At 37.2% G+C, this 26,582-nt stretch overlaps 1 protein-coding gene across 9 annotated transcripts in view; it reads left to right on the top strand.

Annotated features, from left to right (window-relative positions):
* siz (Brefeldin-resistant Arf-GEF family protein schizo) overlaps nucleotides 1–26,582 on the top strand; it is a 373,423-nt gene that overhangs the window by 295,724 nt on the left and 51,117 nt on the right. For 7 of the 9 annotated variants that reach the window (XM_089100396.1, XM_089100403.1, XM_089100402.1 and 4 more), the window contains 2 exons: nucleotides 2,529–2,756; nucleotides 18,645–19,572. In XM_089100396.1, the coding sequence (XP_088956522.1) occupies nucleotides 2,529–2,756; nucleotides 18,645–19,572 (1,156 nt within the window). Of the gene's footprint in view, nucleotides 1–2,528; nucleotides 2,757–17,648; nucleotides 17,696–17,759; nucleotides 17,873–18,644; nucleotides 19,573–26,582 lie in introns of those variants that run through there. The other 2 variants (XM_089100404.1, XM_089100405.1) reach the window with 2 other exon arrangements.

Here is a 26,582-nt window from a genome sequence, read left to right as displayed (position 1 = left end):
CCTAGCGCTAAGCCCGACAGACTGGATAGCACTTCTCCATACTATCATATTTGAAGTTTCTGCTTTCGCCTCTAAATATTTTAACTTATATATTATATATAATATTTTAATATTTTTTATATTTATATTTTATAAAATATTAATATTTTAATATTTTTTATATAATATTTTAACTTATATATTATATATAACATTTTAATATTTTATATATAATATTATATATAATATTTTAACTTATATTAAGGAGATTTGATACCTTAAAATGTCACTCTTAACTCATCCATTATAAACTTGATCCCACCCAAGTCCAAGGCCTGTCCATTATGAATCTAATTTCACCCAAGCCGGGTGTATTAGTAGGAATCTTCGCAGCAAATATTCAGAGCACGGGCCCGAATACTCCCATCCAAATAGTCTAAGTGTAATCTGAAGCGCCCTCCTCCCTCCCCTGACTGAAGCCAATTTGTTCATAAAGAGCGATGTTTGGTGCATATTTTTGAATCCCTAGGACGTAAGTAGCGGGGGATTGGGGTTTGGGCCCCATAAAATTTAGATTTTCCCGAATTACTGGGCATTTCTTATTCCAATTACAAAAAAAAACTTTTCTGATTCCAATTATAAAAAAAATTGTTTTCTTATAACTTCTCCCCCCCCCCAACTTGAAAAATTTATGTTTACGCACCCAGGGCCTTATCCAGGATTTTTTTTTGGGGGGGGGGGGTATTACAAAACAATTTTTTTTTGGAGGGGTGGGGCTACAAAAAAACGCATCAACAATTAGTTTATATCCATTTTTGTTTAGTTTTTTTTACGAGTCGGACAAACATTTCGAGAGGGGAGTGTTCCAACCCCTAATCCCCCCTGGATACGACCTTGTACGCACCTGGCTCTGCTAATAAGATTATTCTTAAGTAAATCCTCCATAAGGTAGGTGGCATGCCGTTTGACGGAGCATCATCTTCTCTTTTCCTTCTCTTCTGTTTTTCTTTTTCTGTTTCAAGTTTCTCTTTTTCATTTTCTGTCTAGTTTCTTTTCAATCTTCTATTCGCCAAAAATGGTCAACGACAAAGGCAGACCAGGATTTAAGGAGATCATAAGATATTCATCATATAAATAGACGAAAAACTGGGGTAACAAAACAGATGTCACACGCTTCAATTGATATTTGATATTCCCCTCCCCCTCTGGAATTAAATTCATCCTCTTCCCCTATGTTTCCGAAACGGGCATTCGAATTCTATAAATTGTTCAGTTTCTCCTAAAATTGCAATTTTATTGTTAAATGTTTCCAGTTGAATAGTTGTCCAATGTATATTGTTATTTGATATATGTCAATGGGTATTATCTCATCCTAATACTTCCGTTTGTGTTTTTTTTTTTTTATGAAAAGAACATTTTATCATGTAGGCTATATTGGATAATACCTATATATAAAACGAAAAAAGTACTTGAATCTATTGCCCCCACGCATTAGTTTTCTTCAAAATGAAAAGTAAAGTTGAGATAATTAAATCCGGTACTTGTCTAGAATCTGGGTACACACGAGAGAAGTGAAGTTTCGTTAATGCTAATGAAATAAAACAAAATAGGATGAAAAGATAATAGTTTAGAAACAAATTTGGGCTATATATTTGCACATTAGAGGGAAGGGGGGGGAGGGAGAAGCATAGCATATATTAAATACGTAACCTTATCTAACCTAGCTACCTTTTAGTCCCCCTGAACCCCAAAAAACTAAAGTTTAAATCTTATGTCATGGAGTGAGCAACACCTCACAAACCTGTTTGTCAATAGTGACTGTGAGATTTGGATGCGGTCTTTCTTTCGTGTGTACCCAGATTCTAGACAAGTACCTTAAATCTTTATGAAATCAGGTAGGGAAGGTAGGGGGCCTTGGGGTTCGCCCTTCCAAATAATCCAAAGTTTCCCTGAATTTCTGGGCACTTCTTGGTCAAATTATGGAATACAATTTTTATCTTTTTTACCAATGTCCCCCACCCCTGAAAGAAATTCTGCGCACGTGTTTGGTATCAGGAGTTCTATAAATTATATATTTAAAAATTTATATGATTGGCACTGTATTTAAAAATTCAGAAGGTTAAAATTTAATAACGTTTGGTCTGGGAGAGCTATTGAATTTTGTTTCAGAATGTCCAAGGTTTATAATGTGACTTAAACTATCAAAATCTGTTTAAAAAAATTATAATAAACTGTATCTCTAATACAATAATTTGCAGTAGCCTAAAGCTAAAATACTAAATTGCTTTTCTTTTCTAAGCAGTATTTACATTTGCCAATTAATAATTAAGTCAGTTAGTAAATACAGTTTACAAATTAAAACTATAATGCGTGTTTTAGTCACGCTCTGACCCTCCTGATCCACATTAAGCTGCTGATCTTCCCCTTGAGAACAGCTTAAAAAAATTATTTTTGACCATTACCTCAGAAGTGTGAAAATGTCAGTTAGGTGTAACAGCTAAGATATACACTTTCTATGTATGTATATAATATCTTTCTTTTTATTACAGTACCCCTCAAAAATCTGAACGGCATATGGGAAGCTCAAGTAAACCACCAGACTACAAGCGTGGGTATGTCAATGAGGGTCTTACTCTAACCACCTCTCCGAGAACACCTACCCGTCACCCTCGCTCAGGAGGCTCTACGCCGCACTATCATGCGCAAAATAGTGGAGGTAAAAAACAGACAATTCGAAAGACAGATGAAGGTGTTAAAAGGACCCGAAGCCAAACTTCGTAAGATTTTTTCTGTTTATTTTACTTTTTGAGATGAAGCCAAAGTTGTGAAATACCACTTGGAAAACCCATTTCAATGTCATTACTAATCACAAGTTGTAATTAAAGCATAAGTTTGGAATGGTTTCTTTTTTTTTGTTTCATTCCGAGGCTTTTATTTATTTATTAAACACTAGAGTAACAGTAGGCTAAACAAATCGTCTAAAACATTTCTATTACACCAACCATTAAGCGAAATAAAAAAAGAAGATAAATAATAAAATTGTATGTACTTTATTTCAGTTCTACTCAAACTGATTTTATTATTATTCTTCGTAAAACTTATTTATTGCCAGTCTGTTAAAGTTAGCGCTTCTACCTTGTTGAAAGGGAGAGGGGCTAGGTACTCCCGAAGGCTCGTAATTTTTTCTGGAAGTGGGGGGGGGGTCTTTGAACTAATATCCAAGGAAGCTGATCCCTCACTTTTCCTCCTCGTTTATGCCGGCATGCATAATCTAAACTTAACTTTTTGAAACAATTCACTTTGCTTGTCTGCTTTTTAGAAGAAAAAGGTGAATTTCACTTGTTTTGTTGCTCGCTTTTTTCTTCTTTGGCGACTATTATTATTATCATTATTCCTTATATTTTCTTTATATTTTACATAGGTCTAAATTCATCTAAATAACCTATAAAAATTTCCTTCGATAAATTTATGACAGGCAAAAACTAATATTTACAAAATTATAGGGATATATATATATATATATATATATATATATATATATATATATATATATATATATATATATATATATATATATATATATATATATATATATATATATATATATATATATATATATATATATATATATATATATATATATATATATATATATATATATATATATATCATGCCCCCTTTTTTTGGGGGGGGGCGATATGCTGTATATGGGTATGGAAACATGAACAAGTCAAAACCAATGTTTTTTACTATTTTTAAATAAAACATGTATACTGGAGACGACCAATAGGACTCAAGAAGGTAATTAAGATTTATATTAGGGAGGAGGGCCTAAATGGTCGAGAAGACCCAATCATGTCAAGGTTAGGTCATTAAATTGATTCTCTTACTCGGGAAAGGGATCAGAACCGGCCAAAATCCCTCCTTGTTGTTTCTATGGTAAGATCTGCCAATCAGGTTTAAATTTACGTGCTCTTCCCCCAAGGGCGGATCCAGGATTTTTTAGGGGGAGGGGCGCAAAATCTGTTGATCCGGTTAACTTGCGTTAGGAGCAAGTTTAAATAACGCAAACTTGCGTTAATTAATTAAATTAAACTACTTTAGACTATGTTAGGGGGGCGCGCGCCCTCCTCTTCCTGGATCCGCCCCTGTCTCCCCCAATCTATTATCCCAATGCCGAGTTTTTTAAAAGATGCACCGTTCGAGTGGGAATATTCTATAACCTGTCTTTGGACCCTACTGCAAATTGATACCATTATAGTTTGATGACAATTCAAGGGGGGGGGGGCTAAATGGCGTGTCTTTTTCACTGAAGTGATAAGTGCCTCCGACCCTGCCTCTGCACGTCTCAACTCGCGTCCTCTATGTTTCTTGGTGCACACAAAAGATTGGTGAGTCCCTCTACAAATAGTCGCCATTATTTACGATTAAATAAATTTCGTTATTGTGTAAACATATCTTAGACATTTCCCCGCCCCTTTGCAGGAAAATAAGAAACTTTTAATATATCGAATGTTGCAATCTTCTAATATTAACATTCGCTGCTTTGTTTTTGATTATTTTTATCTTGTAACCTCTGTTTTTTTTCTTTCTGTGTCTGGTTTATTTTGGACAGTCTAGCGGTTTCATTAGTGTAATTGGTTAGAGATAAGTGACGCATTAATATTGGCGCCATCTTTTGTCGGATCTTTTTTTTTACAAATTTTGCTGACTGGGGCTCTTTTTTCATGGGTGACTTCTAATCTAGTTCAGAGAGCTATTTGATTCAAAGATTAGGCGCAAGCGTTAAATGCGAAGGTTTCTTATCCCTTTACCCTTTTTTGTTTTACGGTATCTCAGCAAGTTAGTAATTTTTCACGTTACAGCAACATACAAGGCCGTGTCCAGGATTTTTTTTTCGGAGGGATTTTTACTCAAAGATTTTTTTCGGGGTTGGGGGGGGGGGGTTACACAAAAAAAAACTCAAAAAAAACATACAAAATTTGTTTATATCCATTTTTGTTACGTTTTTACGAGTCAAACAAACATTTCGGGGGAGGTTCAAACCTTCCTAACCGCCCCTCTGGGTACGGCCTTGGCAGCATATACTATTTTTGAGAATTAAAAAGAAACTTTTTAACCCAAATCAGTAAGCAAAGCTACATCTCACACGTTTTCCAAAAAAAATGTTTTATGTTAAGGTGCGCAATTTTGAGTCATTGCCCTAATTAGGGCTTAAAGAGGAGGGAGGGGCTATAATCTCATGAATCGCCTCAGTTCTTAAGTATGCGCTTTCTTCTTGTCAGATTAAAAAAAGAAAACATTTCCGTAGCTGAAAAGGCTGTCTTTTGGGGTATTTCTCTTTAGGATAATATGTTCTATTTGAGAATTTTCGCGAATAAAAAAAAGTGTTGACCTGCATCAGTACCTGCATTAGAAGCCCAGTCGTTTTACCTTTTTTTTCAAAGTTTTCTTTCTATCTTTTGGTGATTTTGCAGTTATTGTATAGGGCTTCCAAAAATGGTCTTACGTATTTTCCTAAAATGGGGATTTACTTACGGAATTTCTAAGCCCCCTCCCCCCTCCCTTGCAAAATCCCCAGAAGTCTAGATGCAAGATTTTAATACCAGCATCGTAGTATTATTTTCACTAGAAGATACAGATTTATTCGCCTTAATGCTCTGCGCAGTTAAGTTATAAAATTCCTGATAGAATTCTAATATAATAATTGGAAAATTGATACTTAGAGCTAATATTTATTATTAGGGTGTGTCGGATATATTTCAGCTTTAGGTCTGGAACTAATTCAGGGTTCGTCTTCGTGTTTATATTTCCTTTCCGTGTTTATTTTCTGATATTAGAAACTTTAGAATCAAATTTGAAACGCCGTGGGCGTATTTTGGAGTAAAAAAAAAAAAATGATTAGATCTTACAATTCTGGAGGTTTACGGTTTCAGCGACAATGCAGATGTCGAAACAAAACCAACAATTTTGGAACATAATATTTTACTCATAAGAGTTGCAAAAGATCCTTCAGATCAACATGGATCCGGAGGGGGAGACTTCGACCTTCCTTTTTTTTGGAAGAATTTAATATCGGTGATTTGTGGTAGTGTAGTGGATTGATCTGTGTATGGTGATGTCGAGCCCGGGACTCAATCCCAGCTGCTGCAGGGTCGACGGGTAAGGGGACCCCTCGATAAAATAAATTCCCACGAAAGATGTGGATACCCATTCGCCACAATTGACCCAGGAGGAACTATTTATTATTATTGTTAATATTATTATTATTTTATCAGAATACGGTGCTGAAGATCTGACAGTTCCTCTTATTGTGAGAATATTTTGGTTTATACTTATCCATCAGAGGCAACGCTATAGCATTGCCTATAGTAAAGGCCATACGGCTCCAATGTTTTATTATTTTTTTTTCCCCAGAGGCACTTCATATGGAAGGGGTCGTCGCATAAACTTCAAAGGGGGCTAATTCGATTGGAAATCGAGAGTTCTAGTGCCCTTTTTAATGGTCGAAAGTGATTGGAGAGCAACTAGCCCCCCCACGCCCGTCATTCTCCCAAACACATCCAATCAAGATTTTGAGATATCCATTTTGTTCAGCATAGTCGATTTCCACATAGAAAATATGTTTTTGAGGAAGACACTCCCCTACAACCCTCAGGGCAAGGGTTTTAAGTTATGCCTTGGGGGCATATAAGGTTTTTATAGCAGCCGTTGTCGTAGAAACTTCAAAACAGGCTCATTCGATTGGAAATTCAAAGGACTAGTGCCCTTTTTAATAGTCGAAAGTGATTGAGAGCAACTAGCCACCCCCACCGCCCATCATTGCCCCAAACACATCCAATCAAAATTTTGAGATAGCCATTTTGTTCAGTGTAGTTGATTTCCACATAGAAAATATGTTTTCGAGGAGGACACTCCCCCAAAACCCTCAGGGCACGGGTTTTTAAGTTATGCCCTGGGGGCATATAAGGTTTTTTTTAGAAGGCGTTGTCGTAGAAACTTCAAAAAAGGCTCTTTCGATTGGAAATTCAAAGGGCTAGTGCCCTGTTTAATAGTCAAAAGTTATTGGAGGGCAACTAGCCCCCTCCCCCACGCCCATCCATACCCCAAACACAACCAATAAAAAATTTTAGATAGCCAGTTTGTTCAGCGTAGTTGATTTCCAGATAAAAAATATGTTTTTGAGGAGGACACTCCCCCACAACCCTCACGGCAAGGGTTTTAAGTTATGCCCTGGGGGCATATAAGGTTCTTATAGAAGGCGTTGTCGTAGAACTTCAAAAAAGGCTCATTCGATTGGAAATTCAAACGGCTAGTGCCCTTTTTAATAGTCGAAAGTGATTGGAGGGCAACTAACCCCCCTCTCACACCCACCTTTTCCCCAATCACATCCAATCAACATTTTTAGATAGCCATTTTATTAAACGTAGTTTTAAGTTCTGGAAATTAGGTCTTTGAGGATGACAACTCCCCCACAGCCCTTAGGGCAAGGGTTGTAATTTTTGGCACTGAGAAATATATGGTTTCGTATGGACAACATGTTCGTGAAAAATACAGAAATGGCCCAGTCGGTTAGAAATTTAATTGGCTTGGTTACTTTTTAGTAGATAAAAGCTATTCTATGGCCTCTAACAGTGTTTCCACGTCAGCAATTTCCTTAAAAACATCAAATAAAAATTTGATGCAACCGTTTTATGCTACGTAGTTGATATTCCTTGAAATTATATGTTATAGCAGGACACTCCCCCCACAGTCTTCAGAGGCAAGGGTTATAAGTTATGCCCTGGGGGCATATATGGTTCTTATAGAAGTAATGCTGGTATAAACTTCAGAGAGGACTCATTTGATTGGAAATTGAAAGTTCTTTTTCTCTTTTTAAGTGTCAAAAGATATTGGAGGGTAACCAGCTCCCCCCCCCCAAGCCATTTTTTCCCAAATACATCCAATAAAAATTTTAAGATAGCTATTTTGTTAAAAATAGTTCAAAATCATATAACAAAAATTCTGATGTCGACACAACCCACCAGGGCCCGGGGGCCGGCGTTGTAAGTTATGCCCTGGGGGCATATATGTGTGTTATGGAAGGGATACTTGTAATAACTTCAAAGAGGGATCATTTGACTGGAACTTGAAAGTTCTAGCTCACTTATTAAGAGTAAAAAAAAATTGGAGGGCACCAAGCCCCCCCCCCTTCACGCCCTTTTTCCTCAAACCCATCCGTTAAGAATAGATAGCTTTTTTTTAAATAGTTCAAAGACCATATAACGAAAACTCAGGGGTCAACACAGCCTCCGGGGCCCGAGGGCAGGTGTTGTAAGTTGTGCTTTAAGGGAATCTATGGTTCTTATTGAAGGGATGCTCGTAAAAAAATCAGAGATGGCTCATTTGATTGGAAATTGAAAGTTCTAATTCAGTTTCTTAGAGTCAAAAGAGATAGGAGGGCAACTAGCCCTCCCCCACGCCCCTTTTCCCCTTAATTCATCCATTAAAAATTTTGAGATGTCCACTAAGTTAAAAATTGCTCAAAAGTCAAATAATAAAAACTCAGGTGTCGTCACAAACCCCAAGGGCCCGGGGGCAGGCGTTGTAAGTTATGCCCTGGGGCATATATTGTTTGTATGAAAGTGATTCTTGTATAAACTTCAGAGAGGGCTCAATTGATTGGATATATAAAGTTCGAGCTCACTTTTTAATTGTCAAAAGAGATCCAAGGGCAGCTAGCCCCCCCCCCCCGCCTTCTTTTTCAAAACCCATCTGATAAAAATTTTGAGATAGACATTTTGTTAAAAATAGTTCAAAGGTCAGATAAGAAAAGCTCTGTTGTCAATAGAACCCCCCAGGGCACAGGGGAAGGTGTTCTAAGTTATGCCCTAAGGCCATGTATGGTTCTTATGAAAGGGATGCTCGTTTAAACTTCATAGAGGGCTCATTTGGTTGAAAATTAAAAGTTCTAGTTCACTTTTTAAGAGTCAAGAGACATTAAGCTAGCCCCCCCCCCCCGCCTCTTTTTTCCCCAAACCCGTCTGCTACAAATATTGGGATAGCCAGTGTTTTGGAAATTGTTCAAAAATTATATAACAAAAACGCCCCCCAGAGCCCGGGGGAAAGGCGTTGTAAGTGTTGTCCTGGGAGCGTGTATGGTTCTTATGAGAGGGATTCTTGTATAAACTTCAGAGAGGGCTCATTTGATTTGAAATTGAAAGTTCTATTTCAATTTTCAAGAGTCAAAAGATATCCGAGGGCAACTAGCCCCCCCCCACACCCTTTTTTCCCCGAGCCCATCCTATAAAAATTTTATAACAGCCATTTCATTAAAAATAGTTCAAAGGTCAGATAAGAAAAATTCCTGCGTCGAGGGAACCCTCCAGGGCCCGGAGGCAAGCGTTATGAGTAATGCTCTAGGGGCATATATAGTTCTTATGGAAGGGATGCTCGTATAAACTTCGGAGAGGGCTCATTTGATTGGAAATTGAAAGTTCTTGTTCACTTTTAAGAGTCAAAAGAGATCAGAGGGCAACTAGCCCCTCCCCCCTCTCCACCACGCCCTAAATGTATCAGATAAAATTTTGAGATAGACATTTTGTTAAAAATAGTTCAAAGTTCTGATAACAAAAAACTCCGGTGTCGACACAGCCCACCAGGGCCAGGGGGTCGGCGGTTTAAATTATGCCCTGGGGGCATATATGGTTGTTATGGAAGGGATGCTCGTATAAAATTCCTAGAGGGCTCATTTGATTGGAAATTGAAAGTTGTAATTCACTTTTTAAGAGTCAAAAGTGATTGGAGGGAAGCTAGCCTCCCACACACTCCATTTATTTTTTTCCCAGAGGCACTTCATATAGAAGGGGTCATCGTATAAACTTCAAACGGGTCTCATTTGGTTTGAAATCCATAGTTACAGTGCCCTTTTTAAGAGTCAAAAGTGATCAGAGGGTAACTGCCCCCCCCCCAATGTGAGGTAGTCATTTTGTTAAAAATAGTTCAAAGATCATATAGCAAAAACTCCTTTACGTATGGTCATTTCGTTAAAAATAGTTCAAAGGTCAGATAACAAAACTACTGTGTCGACACCCCCCCCCCCAAGGGCCGGGGCTGGCGTTGTAAGTATTGCTCTGGGGGCATATATGGTTCTTAGGGAAGGTATGCTCGTATAAGCTTCAAAGAGAGTTCATTTGAATGGAAATTAAACGTTGCAGTTCATTTTCTCAGAGTGAAAAAATATCGAAGGGCAACTAGCCCTTCCCGACCTCCACGCCTTTGGGTGTATCGGATGGACAAACCCATCCGATAAAAATTTCAGATGACCATTTTGTTAAAAACAGTATAACCATCAGATATTAAAACTCCAGGGTCGACACAACCCCCCAGGGCCCAGGGATATTCGTTGTAAGTTATACTCAGGGGATATATATGGTTCTTATAGAAGGGATACTCATATAAACTTCAGAGAGGGCTCATTTGATTGAGAATAGAAAGTTCTAGTTCACTTTTAAAGAGTCAAAAGAGACCAAAGCTTAATCTAGTCCCCCTACGCCCCTTTTCCCCAAACCAATCCGATACAAATTTTGATAATAAAAAGTCCGAGGGTGACACAAACCCATTTTTTCACTTTGATTAATTTAAAAAACTTTTTCCACAAAATTAGTTTTTCAAAGAAAAGTAAAGAACTCCATTAAACAAAAAATGAGCAAAAATAAAATAAAAAAATCTACCAATCGTGAAACTACCACAAATCAGCATCGATAAATAAATGAAACCAAAAACGAACAGAAATTACAATAACTAACCGAGTCAAATTCAAAACGAGCAGAAATTAACATAAGTTGGGTGCAAAACCCCTATGCCTTCCCAAGACCAGAACAAAATTTGCACTTTACTGAAAAAATATAAATGTTTTTACTTTTATAACTTAAATAAATCAAATAATATTTACATTTTGATTACTAAATATCAGTATATGCATATTAAAGTGACAATGCACATTTATTTACATTTTTTCAGTAATGTGCAAACTTTGCTCTGGCCTTGGGAAGGCATACGGAGATTGCGCCCAACTTATGTTAATTTCTGCTCGTTTTGAGATTGACTCGGTTAGTTATTGTATTTTCTGTTCGTTTTGGGTTTCATTTATTTATAGATGCTGATTTGTGGTAGTTTCACGATTGGTAGATTTTTTTATTTTATTTTTGCTCATTTTTTGTTTAATGGAGTTCTTTACTTTTCTTTGAAAAACTAATTTTGTGGAAAAAGTTTTTTAAATTAATTTCTGTTCGTTTTATATTGACATAGTCTTTTCAGGGAAATAGAAAATAATACTTTATCTTTTCGTTTTTTAAGACTTTATAATTTGGCCTGCTATTTGTATACTGGAGATAAATTCTCAGAAATTTTTAACAACATACCCCCTTTTAAAAATCTTGACACAAATAGTACTGTTTAACTTAGTTTTATACCTCCTCTAGTTGACTTGAAATGGAAAACTTGATACCATTCGCAAAAAAAACTTTTTACTTTCTTTGATAGCTTGGATACACTTACGGTATTTTGATTTGGTTAAATTTTAAGAGCATAAATGGGAGGGTTGGCGTGGGAGGGTGGGAGTGGAAGGGGGATTAGTTGCCCTCAAATCACTTTCGGCTATTAAAAAGGACATCAGCCCTTTCTATTTTCAATCGAATGAGCCCTTTTCAAAGATCCCACGACAACTCCTTCGATACGAAGTGCCCTGGTCTAAACAAAAACAACAACAAAAAATAGCCTAATACATTATACCCACTTCGATGTTTACTAAAAAAAAAATATCAAGCCTTCCAATCACTTCATAAATATCAAGCCTAATCACTTCAATCATATCATAGGCAGCGCTAGCGCGCTGCCTATGATATTGTTACTTTGATATCAGTTTTGATACTTTGATGAATATTTGATTTTTTTTTAAGTTTTGTTTTGAAATAAGGAATTTTTAAAAACTTGAAATTTTTCGCAATCAAAATTGAACAAAAATTAATTAAAAAAAAACTTTCCGAAAAATAAGTTTTTCAAAGAAAAATAAAGGCCATTTTAAACTAAAGCTCTGCAGATACAAATACCTTTTAAAATTCAAACTCAAAACGACCAGAAATTATTATTAAAGAATAAATGAAACTCAAAACGAACAGAAACTAAATAAACAATCATAGCAAAAACTTACAACAAGTAATAATATAAATGAATAAATAAATCTTAAAGCGAGTAATGCTTACTCGAGTAATTAACGAACAGAAATTAATTCAACAATCAATGCAAACAAACATACAATAGATATTAATGTAAGTTAATGAATAAATCTTAAAACGAGTGAAACTTAAATTGAATATGCAAATCAAGCTTGAAACGAACAAAGATCACCACAAACAAGAGTTTGGGTATGACCTCCTTCTCTCTCTGTAAAATTATAAAACCTACTGCGTCATTGGCACTTTACTGAAAACTATATGTGTCTTGAACAGTCTTGGAAAGTATAAACAACATCAAATTGAATATTCTATTTATAATGATATTAAATGTTGAAAGATCCATCAGTTCAAGAATTTATTTTACTGATCCATGCGTCCAAGAATTTATTTCACTGATCCATGCGTCCAAGAATTTATTTCACTGATCCATGCGTCCAAGAATTTATTTCACTGATCCATGAGTTCAAGAATTTATTTCACAGTCTTAGTCCTCATGGCCTTGTCAGTAGTAAATATAATAAAAATATTCTCATTAAAATAATAGTAAACAAAATGTATCAAATATAGTTCCTATATTCCAATGATTATGCTAAACCAACTGCATTCGATACAGGCACTCGCGAAGGAATGTGTTCCTGAGGGGGGGGGGGTTTAAGAGAAGTAAAATAATGATTATGCTAAACCAACTGCATTCGATACAGGCACTCGCGAAGGAATGTATTCCTGAGGGGGGGGGGGTTAAGAGAAGTAAAATAATGGAATTAAAAAAAAAATAAATTAAAAGAAGGAAAGAATAAAGTGAAGGATTTGAGGATCCCATTTTTAGGTACAGGAGGCTAAAAAATTTTCCCGCAGCAACCATGTCTTTAACAACTTTCGTTTCTAGCAGTGGCGTCGTTAGGGAGGGGGCGGCTGCCCCCCAATAATTTAGAGAAAAATACTGTATACCCATGCCCCTTGACTCTCCGGATGTGGTCCCCTCTTGTCCCCCTAATAAAAATGCTGGAGCTACGCTCCTGGTTCCTAGAATATGCTAGATTTTAGATTTCATTTATTCGTTATGCCATGTAAGTGGCCAAGAATTTCCCTGGGATGACCAAGGCTGTAGCCATGCTCTGTTTTTATTATGTTCAAAAGAACATTCTACCTTTTTCCCAATCAAATGGGAGGAGTGAGGTCCTACAGACCAGTCAGCTATCCAGTGGGCCTATGGGGCTAAGGTTCACTGAAATGTCACAATTCTTCGGGACAATACGCTTTTCAGGTATGTATGATAGAGGGGAGTGGTTTTAATCTGGTTTGGTTTTAGGCTTACCCCCCAAATCTCATGATTAAAAAAAATTAGCTTTATGTTTTCGAATAATTCACAGTCTCAGTTCTCCCTCTCCCAAGAAATCTACGCATGCGCCTTTGCCTTTTTCCCCCCCCCCCCCCCCAAAAAATGTAAGTGGGCATGCCTGCCATAAATCCTCCCCAGAGAGTATCTTTGATTCAGCATACTTTATTATATTATTAATAAATCCTCAAATATATTTTATAAACTTAACCAATGTGCTCTTGCGGTTTTGCACGTTTGTTAAAAAAAAATTGATGAATAGAGCATGCTTTCGTTGCCAGATGATTTGAAAGAATTTTCGTGGTATAATCCCATGCTGTCGGACTACTTTTGTTTGGATGAATCCGAGAGTAAAAGAATTCTGGAATCCTGGGAATCTTTTGTCTTAATTTCATGTCATTCGATTTCTTGCCGCGATTCTCTGAAATAAGAATCCAAATAGGAATTTTTCGAATTGCTTGTGGGTTTTTTTTTCTTTTGTTCGAAGGTCCTTGTAGATTTCTATTATTCTGCACTAATTGTATCCTGTTTTACAGGCATGTACGCTGAAATTTTTTTTCAGGGAGCCAATAAAAAAAATAATAATTTGCATAAGTCAGGATTTCATGGAGACTGAGCCCTTAGCCACTCCCTGCGCATGTCCCCACTGTGTGGAATATCTTAGAGATATATTTAATATATTTTATTTTAGGATGAAATTATATCTCAATGTGAGGAGATGAGAGGGATTGAAATCCATCCCCTCTACCAGACACAAACAGAGGGAAGAAGGCCTTTGGGATTAACCCCTTCTAAATTTTCCCGAATTTCATGGCACATCTTATTCAAATTAAAATTTTTGTTTTATTATTTGTCGCTTTCATGAAAACCTTCCCGCGTACGTGCCTGCCCTCTAAGCTCCTCTATAGATATCCTTGCATATTATTCATGTTCATGTTCTACGGAGAAGACGCTGAAATTGTTGGTTTCCTCATGAAAGGTTGAAATGTTTGTAAACACGAAGTATTACTACGAGGCAAGTAAGAATAAAATATAGCGTTAGACTTACTCTTCCTATGTTGATTCAATCAATTAGTTTTTGTTATTTATTACATTATTTTCGTTGCTCGTCACGATCATGGCTGCAGCAGTAGCCTAGCGTGTTTTTTTCGATTGCATATGCTAGTGGAGAATCAAATGCCTCATAAAGAATTTTTATTGTGGTCCAAATCAAAAAAAGGTTACCTTTGTTTATTACTACAAAGCAAGGCCGTATCCAGGGGGAGGGGGGTTGCCCGGTTTGAACCCCCCCCCCTCCCCCGAAATATTTGACTGAGTCAAAAATTAGTCGAAAATTAGTAAAATCTTAGTAAAAATTAGTAAAATTAGTCGAAAACAGAGTCAAAACTTAGTAAACCCCCCCCCCGAACAAAAATCCTGGATCCGCTCTTGCTACAAAGGTTACCTTTGTTTATTACTACAAAGGTTACCTTTGTGTCGTCAATAGGGCCGTTCTTTTACTCATCTATGTGCTAAGATCTTACATCTTTTGACAAAGAACGCTTAAAAGTGAAATCTTAGCACTAAGATCTTACATCTTTGGTCGTTTTTGTGCAAACGTCTTTCATCATTCTGCTCTGATCAGCGGTCTGAGAACAATGATGAGTATAAGTTCTCTCATCATTGTTCTATATGGCAGAAAGATGGCGTCTTTCACACTTTTTGCTTGTGTCAGTGAGCTGTAAGATCTTAGAACAAAGATGAGTTAAAAAACGGAAATCTTTGCAGAAAGATGTGAGACCTTAGATGTAAGATCTTAGTGCAAAAAAACGGGCCCAATATTCCCAAAAGATTTTGTGGCATCCTAGCTGAAAACCTCCCCCTTAACCCGAGGAATACATTTTATATGTTTATGATCAACATTCTGAAAGTACCAAAAATCTCAAAATGAAACTTTTTTGCCTTCTGAACCCACTTACGTCCATTCATATCTGAAAACCGCGATTTTTCTTTGTTTGTCTAAAAAATAGGAAGCTATTAGGGGAGTATCCCATTCTTGGCAATGTTGTCACGTTGGACTGTAAAAATAAGTTAGAAAAACTAATTTCGTCTGTTAAAATTCAGACAATGACAATTTGTTGGTTTCCTAAGACAAGTATAACTTCAAAGGAAAGCCACGCCCTTTATAAAGCTGATCGCTATAATGTGTTTTTAGCCCTTTTTTTGCTCATTTTTATCCACTGCTCCTATCAAAAGCTGCGAATTTCCATATGGTGGTCTTTTTCTTTAAAAGTTGAATTCCCTAATTTTGCTAAATTTCTAAAGATACCCATGGTTGTCTAAGTTTCCAACTAACCAACTCCAACAATAAGGTTTTATTTCCACTATCCTTGGTATTCGAAGAGAAATAATGTCTAATACTGTGTTTACACCAACATTACACCGATACACCAATAGTTCAAATATAGCTCAGACCAACTGAAGTAAATTCATCTTGTGAGTATTTCAGGGTACTTGGTTAGAATCCGGGCAACATGCGAGAAAGACCGCATCGAAATCTCAAAGATGCTATATGAAAAACGGGTTTTCGCTGCCTAGTGAGGTATTGCTCATTCCGTGACAAAGATTTAAACTTTATCTTTTGGGGGTTGAAGGGGCAAAAAAAGGTACCTTGGTTAGGTTAGGTTACGTATTTTATCTATGCTATGCTTAACCCCCCCCCCTGATGTGCAAATATATAGCCCAAATTTGTTTCTGAATTATTATATTTTTATCATACGTTGTTTTATTTCATTAGCATTAACCAAACTTCACTCCTCGCGTGTTGCCCGGATTCTAAGCAAGTACCTATTTCAGCATAAGATGTGACATGGTCATATCCATTGGTTGAAATATCTCACGATTTTAAGAAGAAGATAATGTGGTATTTTTTTATTTATTAGGCCTAAGTGACTGTAAATGATTACGTTTCTGAAGCGTTACATGGGCCATGTTCAAAGGCATCATTGGTCATACACCAATGGCTCCCCGTTCTTGACGCGTCTACTCTGGAGCCAAGGGGCTCCCTGTTCTTGATGTGTTTCTACTTTGGAGCCAAAGGGCTCTCTGTTCTTGATGTTTCTACTCTGAAGCCAAGGGGATATCTGTTCTTGATATGTCTGTACTTTTAGCCTAGGGGCTCCCTATTTTGGTATTTCTCCACTCTGGAGCCTAGGGGCTCCCTGTTGTAGATATGTCTGTACTTTGGAGTCAAAATGCTCTCTGTTCTTGATGTTTCTACTCTGAAGCGAAGGGACTCCCTGTTATTAATATGTCTCTACTCTCGAGCCTAGGGGCTCCCTATTTTTGGTATTTCTCTACTCTGGAGCCTACGGGTCCCTGTTCTTGATATTTCTGTACTCTGGAGCGAAAAGGCTCTGTTGTTGATGTTTCTACTCCGAAGCGAAGGGACTCCCTGTCCTTGATGTGTCTCTACTCTAGAGCCAAAAGGCTCCAAAAGGTTCTTGATGTTTCTACTCTGAAGCCAAAGGGGTATCTGTTCTTGATATGTCTCTACTCTTGACCCTAGGGGATCCCTATTTTTGGCATTTCTCTACTCTGGAGTCTATGGGCTCCCTGTTCTTGATATGTATCTAATCTGGGATCAGGGTGAGTTGAAGCTAATTCATCTATCCTTGGCAACTAAATTCCCCACAGAAAATGACTTTGGACACTTATAGGGTGTCCCATTCTAACTATTCATGGGTTAGTTTAAAAGATATTATAGAAACCATCAAAAGTCCATCTTAGAAGTATTACACAAATGCTAGGTCTCTATAGCAAGCGAAGCAACGGTGGATAAGCTTGTCTAACGTTCAGGGTCAGTCCTAATGCAAATGTGTTTTTTTGTCATTTGTTCAAAAGCTATGAAACAAGTGTTTCTTAAATATTTGCTAGTAGTCTACGATAATTTTATCTCCAATATAGATAAGACAAGATATTCAAATTGTTCCTAAGAAGGTGTGACTTCGATGTCAAACTTTTACAGACGATACCATTTTTGAATATTATCAGTAAATTCAATCTTGAATGTTTTCGTTTCTTGAGTAGGTAAAATTACAGACAGACTTAGTATATAATGTGTTACCTAAGATTAAATACTAGCTTTGTTGGATTTTTAACCTTTTGGGCGTTTGTTCATAATAATGTGTGAATAACTGATGTTATTAAATCTAAAGCAAATTATATTCAGGGCTGTATCCAGGAGGATTACCGTACATAACCCCCCCTTTCCCTGAAATATTTCTCCGCCTCTCAAATTGGTCTTACAAATACAGGTGAAAAAAAAACCTTACTTGAGACTGTCTGACAAAGTCCGTGAGAGGTAAGACTGTTTGTCTTCATTAATCTGCCCCCCTTCCTCCCCTCAAGCAAAAACTACTTTGGTAATCCCTCCGTTCCCCCGAAAAAATTTTTCGATACGGTCCTTATTATATTAATAATACATTTTATGTAGTGACTCTGGTGATTACATTGATTTGTGATGGTAGTAGCAGAAAACAGTGGCGTCAGTCCATGGAAATGTGGGGGGAGATGCAAAATGTATTTTCCAAAATCTAGGGGGGGATTTTGTTTTTTTTTCAATTCTTTTCAGTCAAAATATAAAAAAAGACATTTTTTTAGTAAAAATACCAAAAAATGCATTTTCGGAAATATAGGAGTGCAAATACCGTCCCTGCCCCAGCCCCCAAAAAACGCCATCTACAGAAAAGGAAGTAAGCTAGGGCCAGCTCAAGTTAACCGAGGGCAAGTATAGTCGCACGCAGAGCTGTTTCACTGAATTGCTGATTATCTTAGAGATGTTGTATTGTTTTCATTTTGGAAAGTAGTTTTTGCTAGCAATTTTCAATTTGGAAACATTTTTTGATGTTTTTTTTTTTTTTTTTTTTTTTTTTTTTTTTTTACTTCTAGACAGACACTAACTGTAATATTTTCAGAGAGATACTATTCAAAGTAGATTTTTCACAGGTTGATACGATTATTAACTCTCTTTTTTCTGAGGACGGAAAAAGTGGGTCTGTTAGAAGTCTAGTTTCCCCCTGGCTACGAGTTTTTAGTTGTATAATTTATTATTTATAAAGCTGATTTTTTTTAAGGTATGAATTGTCGCAAGATTTGATGGACAAGCAAATTGAGTTATTGGAGCGTAAATATGGTGGCCCTGTTCGGGCCAGAAAAGCTGCCACCACAATACAAAGAGCATACCGTCAATACATGTTGCGCCGCAAATTTGCATCCATTACAGCAATGGCTAAGGCAGACCGTCGCCTGAGTCGCCGATTCCAAGTAGAAGCTTGGGATCAGTTAAACCCAGATCGACCCCGGTACCCAGAAGAATCCTCAGCTAGAGAAAACTTTAATGCCTTGTATAAAGAAATTACCGATACACCGAGCACTGGTCGGCCCCCTCGACCGAGTAGAGTTGTTTCTCTCCGAGATCGTAGACAATATGGTGTTGTGGTAATGGCACCTCCAGGTCTAGGGCCTGGAACTGGAATAGAAGAAAGAAATTTTATTCCAAGGGTGAACACGTCGTCAGCCCACCATAGGACTGAAACAGTTACAGAAACAGTGAATGGTACTAATACATATTATCATCAATATAGTTACTCGCGAGGTTTTCAAACAGGACATGTCAACGAGTCGAACTATATGACTCCCACTTCGTCACCTGCTAACCGAAGTTTTGAAGATACTCGGTTTTTTAGTCCCTCAAATCATGTTTATGTTGATGACAGTGGTGTTGTGAGAAATTATACTCGCAGTGTGAGTAGTAGTGGGAGAGTTTCTAGTGGTAAAAAACCTCCTCCTGAGGTTCCTAAGAGGACGACTTCTATAAGTAACGACCATACCCCTATTCAAAAAGTGCGGCAGGTTGGGTCAGAAGAGGAGTGCTCGTTTAGTCGTCAAAGAATAACTGAAAGAGGGAGTCAAACTAGTGTACAATCCTCAGGAAGCGACAGTGGAGCTTCTGTAACTGCTATCAACGAAGAATCTTCTCCTGCTTGGGTTCGTCGAAATGAGGTGAGTGCCTTTTTTTACTTCCTCTAAAACCGAATATACCGTAAAACGGAGTGTAATACCCAAGGGCGTATCCGGGATTTTCGATCGGGCGGGGGGGTAATTTTTTTTTAAACACTTCACAGAAAATATGTATATCTTTGTTACGTGTTTACGAATCGGGCAACATTTTAGGGCGGGGGGGGGGTTCAAACCCAGTAACAACCTCCTCGGCTATGGCCTCGGTAAAACCAAGAATGTAAGGTATAAGGGGTATTTCATATCGTCCTTCGTTTCAATTTTAATGGTTTATTCAGCTTTAAACTGTTTTTACCTCTCGTTTAACCCTATATTTTCTCAGGGGTGGTTTTAGGGGCACATATCCCATCCTAGAAGGTCAAAAGTTGCACTAATTACAGAAGTGGAGGGGCAAAAAATTGTATAAGGGGAGACCAAGTTTTGTTGGTGCTCACCGCCGCCAAATATTTATTCTGTATCCGCCCCTGTATGTTCTCATTTTTATCTTTGACGGTTATATTTTATGTTTGACTAATTTTTAAGTTTATTAAGTTTTTGTAGCTTTTTTTCCCTTGTTTTTTATTGATTTGAATAGACAGACGTTTATTTTGGTTCCCTTTTGAGTTTGCATTCATTTTTTGTGACGAGAAAGGCAATTTCAGTATTTTTGCTTGTGAAAGATATTTCAAAAACAAAGCTTTGTGCTTGCTTACAATGGCTATGTCGTATGGGATACCTCCGTAGTGAAAGTCAGAGGACAATCTCCTCGTAAAATATTGGGCAAGAAAAACTCAATTAAACGTGTAGGAAATACTTTTCTTAACGATCATCATCAGTCCTGAAAAATTATTCGGTACTTGTCCAGGTACACACGCGAGAAAGACCGCATTGAAATCTCAAAGCTGCTATTGATAAACAGGTTTGTGAGATGTTGCTCACTCCGTGACAAAGATTTAAGCTTCAGTTTTTGGGGGTTTAGGGGAACTAAAAGGTAGGTAGGTTAGGCTAGGCTAGGTTACGTATTTAATATATGCTATGCTTTACCCCCACCCCCCTCCCTTAATGTGCAAATATATTTTCCCAAATTTGTTTCTAAACTATTATATTTTCATCCTATTTTGTTTTATTTCATTAGCATTAACGAAACGTTACTTCTCGCGTGTATACCTGGATTCTTGACAATTACCACTTATTCTATACCCCGTGGAAGTTTCTGAATATGCACAACTTAAATTTATGGTACAGTATTATAGTGGTTACCTGATTCGAATGTAGGCTATTACTAAGACATCTGGATGTCTGAAATCAAACCTCACTCCCTGTGACAACCAAGTTTTGAACAATGATATCAATTAGGCCTACTATGTTCCGAAAAAAAAGGTCTGTATATAGGGAATGTTTTAATTTTGGACAGTTATGTTATCAAAAACATTGTTTTTAGATATTAATTTCGAAGTAGGCCTATTGAAGTATGGATGGATTGTCAAAAATTGTGTCATTTTTTGAGGATTATTTTCTATGTAATTCGCCTAGTTTCGGCAGTTTTTTTTAGCCTACTTGCCCTCCGAAATAAGTTTTCACATATGAGCTGGCTTATCAGTAGGCCTGTTTTCTGCTGCTAAGATCTTAAGGTTCACCGATCTCAGTCAAAAGTCCTCAACTTCAGCTGTTTCTGCCAAACAGGACTTTGAGCAGAGGACTCATCAAAGTCCTTAGACCAGCGATCAAAGCATAATAAATTTTCTTTTATCGAAAAAAAAGACCTGAGAAATAGGGGTACCATTTAACAAAAATATCGGGGGTGGGGGCAATTATTTTTTTTCAATTTTTTTTAAGCAATACAAAAAAATTGTGTTTTCCAGAATCTCAGGGGGGAGTTCTATTTTTCGACTTTTTTAATGAAAATGCCGAAAAAGATATTTTTTTCAAAATCGAGAGGGGCAGTCGCCCCTCCCCCCATTGACATTCTGATGATAAATAAGACCAAAGTCTCCGTATTCTCTTGAAAAACCGTCTTCTGTCAAGAGATGTAAGATCTTATCAGATTTATTAGTCAAAAACAGGTCTAGTACAACAGGGGTGTAATTTGCTATGGACAGGGGGACACCTGCCCCCCAGACCCAATACTGCCCCCAAGACCCCATTTTGCCCCTCGCCCTGACTCCAGTTTGAATACCCACTCCCCCAGCTGAAATTTTGCCTCTTCAAAGGTCTTGTTAAAACTAAGATAGGCACACATAACTCAAGGATCCACAGAAACAGACAAGTTCTTTTTATTAGACCTTTGCCCTTATGGTACTATTACTATTTGTCTCGCTTTCCATTTTCTGCTATCATTCTCACATGACGTGGGAAAATTGGCTCCAACTTTGCCCCTCACCCAAAATTTTGGCGAAATCACGCTGTAGTCAAATTTAGAGGTCGTTCCTGACATTTTTTCCTTTCTGAGATAGCTGCCGAAAACTGTTTGATAAGCTGCTGTTGTCAAAGGGAGGTACCAAAGTGGCAACGTATCCTCAGGAGAATCAAAGGGGGATAGGCACATACACTGCCCTGCCGATCCTCCCATTGAGAACAGTTTAGCAAACGATTTTAGGTAATTATTTTAGAGGGAAGACAATGTCAGATCTAACCTTTAGGCATAGTAGCACTAGGGGCGAATTGCGTCAAAATCCTGGGGGCGGGCAAAGTTGGATCGAATTTTCCCAAATCAAGTAAAAATGACCAAATGAAAAATGAGCCATATGTACCATAACATAATACCATAAGATAAAGACAAAGGTATACTAAAGAAAATTCATCTGTTTCTGTGAATGCTTGAATTGTGTAGGGGCATCTTATTTTTGGCAAAATTTTTGAAAACTCTAAATTTCAGCTTGGGGGCAAACTGCGGTCAGGGGGGCAGCTGGCCCGCTGCCCCATAGAAAATTACGCCCCGGGTAGCTACGATAAGTATTTGAATAGCTTATTGGATTGCAACACATATCAACAGAAATTGGCGTCGAAACTTGAGACTGAAAGCTAGACTACTAAACCTGATTTTTCAGGGGGTCCTTTTGCATAAATAACTCCTTTGTAGTTTTATACAAACATATGTCTTGGTCACAGCGTGTGGTCTGCTTATTAACATCCCAGTGGAATACCCTTAATTTTAAATGCCTCAAAATAGGTATAGGTCAATGGGCACGCGTCAACAGATGGCAGGATTTAGGTGGAAGTCCAGCTGTTGGTAGCTGCTCTTAACTATGTATTTACCAACTAGTAATTATCTATGGAATAACTCGGTTGAGCAACTAATGGTTTAGTTGCCAAATTGGCTAGTTCTGTACAGTGGCGGATCCAGGGGGGCGCCCCCCTCCTAGTGTAATCTAAAGTAGTGTAGTTTACTTAATTAACTCAAGTTTGCGTTAATTAAACTTGCTCCTGACGCAAGTTTATCGGATCAACCTATTTTGCGCCCCCCTAAAAAATCCCGGATCCACCCCTGGTTCTGTAAAACAAATACTAGAAAAAAAGACTAATAAAACATATTTCTGAAAAGATGAAGTTTGGATATAAGAAGATCAGTTAAGGGGATAGCTTCACTTACCTGGGTAGTATTCAGGACCGTATCCAGGATTTTTTTTTGGGGGGGGGGGTACAAATTTTTTTGGGGTGGGGTACAAGAAAAAACTAACAACGCATCAAAATTTGTTTATATTAATTCTTGTTACATTTTACGAGTCGGAAAAACATTTCAGGGGGGGGCTCAAGCCTCCTGACCTCCCCACCCCTGGATACGACCTTGGTAGTATTATTAGTAAAGGTGTTGGAAGCAGTGAAGATAAAAGTAGAATAGCCAAGGGTTAGGATTTTTTTGCTTTTTACAGTTGAAAAAGTTTGGAAGTACATGAAGGTGAGTTGATGAACTAAGATTAGAATAGTCTCCTGGAGGCCTTGGTAATGTCAGTGGTCATGACTGAAGCGTGAGCGCTTCAAAAGGCCGAGGAAGATGTGTTAAATGTTTTCCCAAGGAGTTCCTTAAAAACACTCTTTCGAATGACCTTGTAACACCAACAAATTGTTCGAAAAATTTGGTTCCATCCCGATTTGAAGGGGTAATGATGAAGAAAAGGTTAAAATGGCTAGGCCCCGTTTTACTGACAAAGAAAAATCTATTCCTAATCCTTCGTAAGGAAGGACTTGAAAGAAATTAGAACTTCATGGGAGGGGGGTGAAGAGTGAAACTTTGAGTAGACTGGGGAGGGGGATGAGCCTGCTCATCTGTATTGGCCTCAGGTGGATGGGTGCTGCAGTGGGTTTTTAGAAGTATTAGCAGCACCTGGTGAAGAAAAGGGATATTTTTGTTGTTTTTATTTATGTGCTTTTTGGATGGAGGATGGAGAATGTGTTATGGGCATGACACAATCTGGCTCTAAAAAAGTATTAACTAATAAAAATATAAATTAGTTATATATTATCTAATAAAAACATTAACATATAACAAAAATGTTAAATAAATGATCTATGATAATTTTTTTTTTTAGCTTTTCCTCCTACGCTTGTAATTATATTTAAAGTCAACCAAATCACCAAATGTATACTGGAGTTAATCAATTTTGCTTCTGGTTGTCTCAAGGGGTCAAATAATGATGTACCTTTTAGCTAATTTTTCATAAATAACTGTCTAGTTAATGGTGCTATTGGTTGAAATATCAATGTTTCTGTAATGCATTGTTGAAAACTTCTTTTTTTTTGTGTGTGTGTGCGTGTGAAATCTTCCCTTAAATGTCTTACTAAATTCTTCCCTTAAATTTCGTATTGTGTTCTCCATTTCTAACAATGGAGTTTTAACAATGAAATTTCTAACCATTTCTAACAATGTTTCTAACATTTCTAACATTTCTAATATTGCCAGAAAGAAAGGTCACTTCTAAAAAGTCAAGTTTGGTTAATGCTAATGAAATAAAAAAATAGGATGAATATATAATAGTTTAGAAACAATTTTGGGCTATATATTTGCACATTAGGGGGGGAGTATAGTATATTTAAAATACGTAACCTAACTTTACCTAGGTACCTCCCCCCCCCCTAAACCCCAAAAAAACAACAGTTTAAATATCGTAAACGCAATGAAAACTACTCTGCATTCCATTTCTTAATAGCGGTCTCTTGAAAATAGCCGGTCTCTGGCGGATTTCGTCTGTAATAGCACGACTGGTTTCCCTGCATAATCAAACAGTTCGTGGTAACGAACTGTAAGTAAGGAGCGACCCGGCTCAATGGTAACCGAAACTCTAGAAAACGGGTTTTTGATACCAATAGATATATCGAAAGAATCAGATTTCAATGCTGATTTCAAATATATAACTTTTATCAAGTTTAGTGCTACCCATCAGAAGTTACGCGCCTGAGAAAATTTGGCTGATTTTTGAAAAAAGGGGGAAAGACCCTCCAAAAATTTTAGCACCTGTATAAAAATCACACCGTCATATTCAGCGTATGAGAGAACCCTGCTTAGATGTTTCAAGCTCCTATCTACAAAAATGTGGAATTTTACATTTTTTGCCAGAAGAAAGATCACGGATGCGTGTTTATTTGTTTGTTTGTTTGTTTTGTTTTTTTTCCCAGGGGTGATCGTATTGACCCAGTGGTCCTAGAATATCGTGGGAGGGCTCATTGGAACGGAAATTAAAAGTTCTAGTGCCCTTTTTAAGTGACCAAAAAAAATGGAGGGCAACTAGGCCCCCTCCCACGCTCATTTTTTTCCCAAAGTCTCCCGATCAAAATTTTGAGATAGCCATTTTGTTCAGCATGGTCGAAAATATGATAAAAATGTCTTTTAGGATGACTTGATCCCCCAAAGTCCCCAGGGGGAGGGCTGAAAGTTATGAACTTTACTCAATGTTAGGAAGTATACAGACTTTTTCAGAGGAGATTTTTTCTGGTAGGTAGGGGAAGGAGAGGATCGGGGGCTATATGTAAGGATCTTTCCATGAAGGAAGTTTTCATGGGGGAAGGGAAATTGCCATGAAGGGGGCGCCGGACTTGCCAGCATTATTTATTGGTTATTGGGAAGTATACAACCATTTTCAGGAAGGATTTTTTCTGGAGGGGGGGGCTAGAGGAGGGGGTTACTCTGGAGAATATTTCCGTAGAGGATGTTTCTTTGGGGCAAGGGACATTTCTATGAAGGGGGTGCCGGATTTCCAAGCATTATTTAAGAAACGATCAGAAATTAAATAAAAAAAACAAGTTTTTTCAACTGAAATGTAAGAAGGAATATTAGAACTTAAAACGAACAGAAATTATAACGTATGTGAGGGGTTCTCCCCCAAGTCAATACCTCGCTCTTTACGCTACAGTTTTTTTTAGTGCTTTCAAAAGAGCGATCTATTCTAATTAAACGGCCTTTGTGATTCAGAGGTTTGTGAATTAAAATTTTTTTTAACTTTTAACGTAAAGAGCGTGGTATTGACTAAGGGGGGAACCCCTTCATATAAGTAATAACATATAAATAATAAAAAAAACAATAAAAAAACAAGCGATACGGCTCAATAGTAATAAAAACTTTTAAAAACGAAATTTTGATGTCAATAAATGTATCAAAAGAATGTGTTTATAATGCTGATCCTAAATATATAAATTTTATTAAGTTTAGTATTTCTCATCAAAGGCTACGAGCCTGAGAAAATTTACTCGATTTTTTAAAGAGGGGGGAAATATCCCCTACAAGTGAAAGAATTTTAATGAAAATCACACCGTCAGATTCAGCGTATCAGAAAACCCTATTACATAGGTTTCAAGCTCATATCTGCAAAAATCTGCAACGTTGTATTTTTTGCCAGAAGAAAAATATACGAATATAGAAGTTAGTTACGTAAGTTAATTTGTAAAGACATCATTTAGCAAAAGAAAAGTAAAATTTTTATGCAAATAAAAGCTGCATTAACTAAAAAACGATCAGAAATTAAATAAAAAAAAACAAGTTTTTTAAACTGAAAGTAAGGAGCGACATTAAAACTTAAAACGAACAG

Source organism: Artemia sp. Qi Xiang Cuo, chromosome 14, assembly GCF_049724085.1.
Source record: "Artemia sp. Qi Xiang Cuo chromosome 14, ASM4972408v1, whole genome shotgun sequence".
NCBI classification, from domain to species: domain Eukaryota; kingdom Metazoa; phylum Arthropoda; class Branchiopoda; order Anostraca; family Artemiidae; genus Artemia; species Artemia sp. Qi Xiang Cuo.
This window is presented reverse-complemented; position numbering and strand designations above follow the sequence as displayed.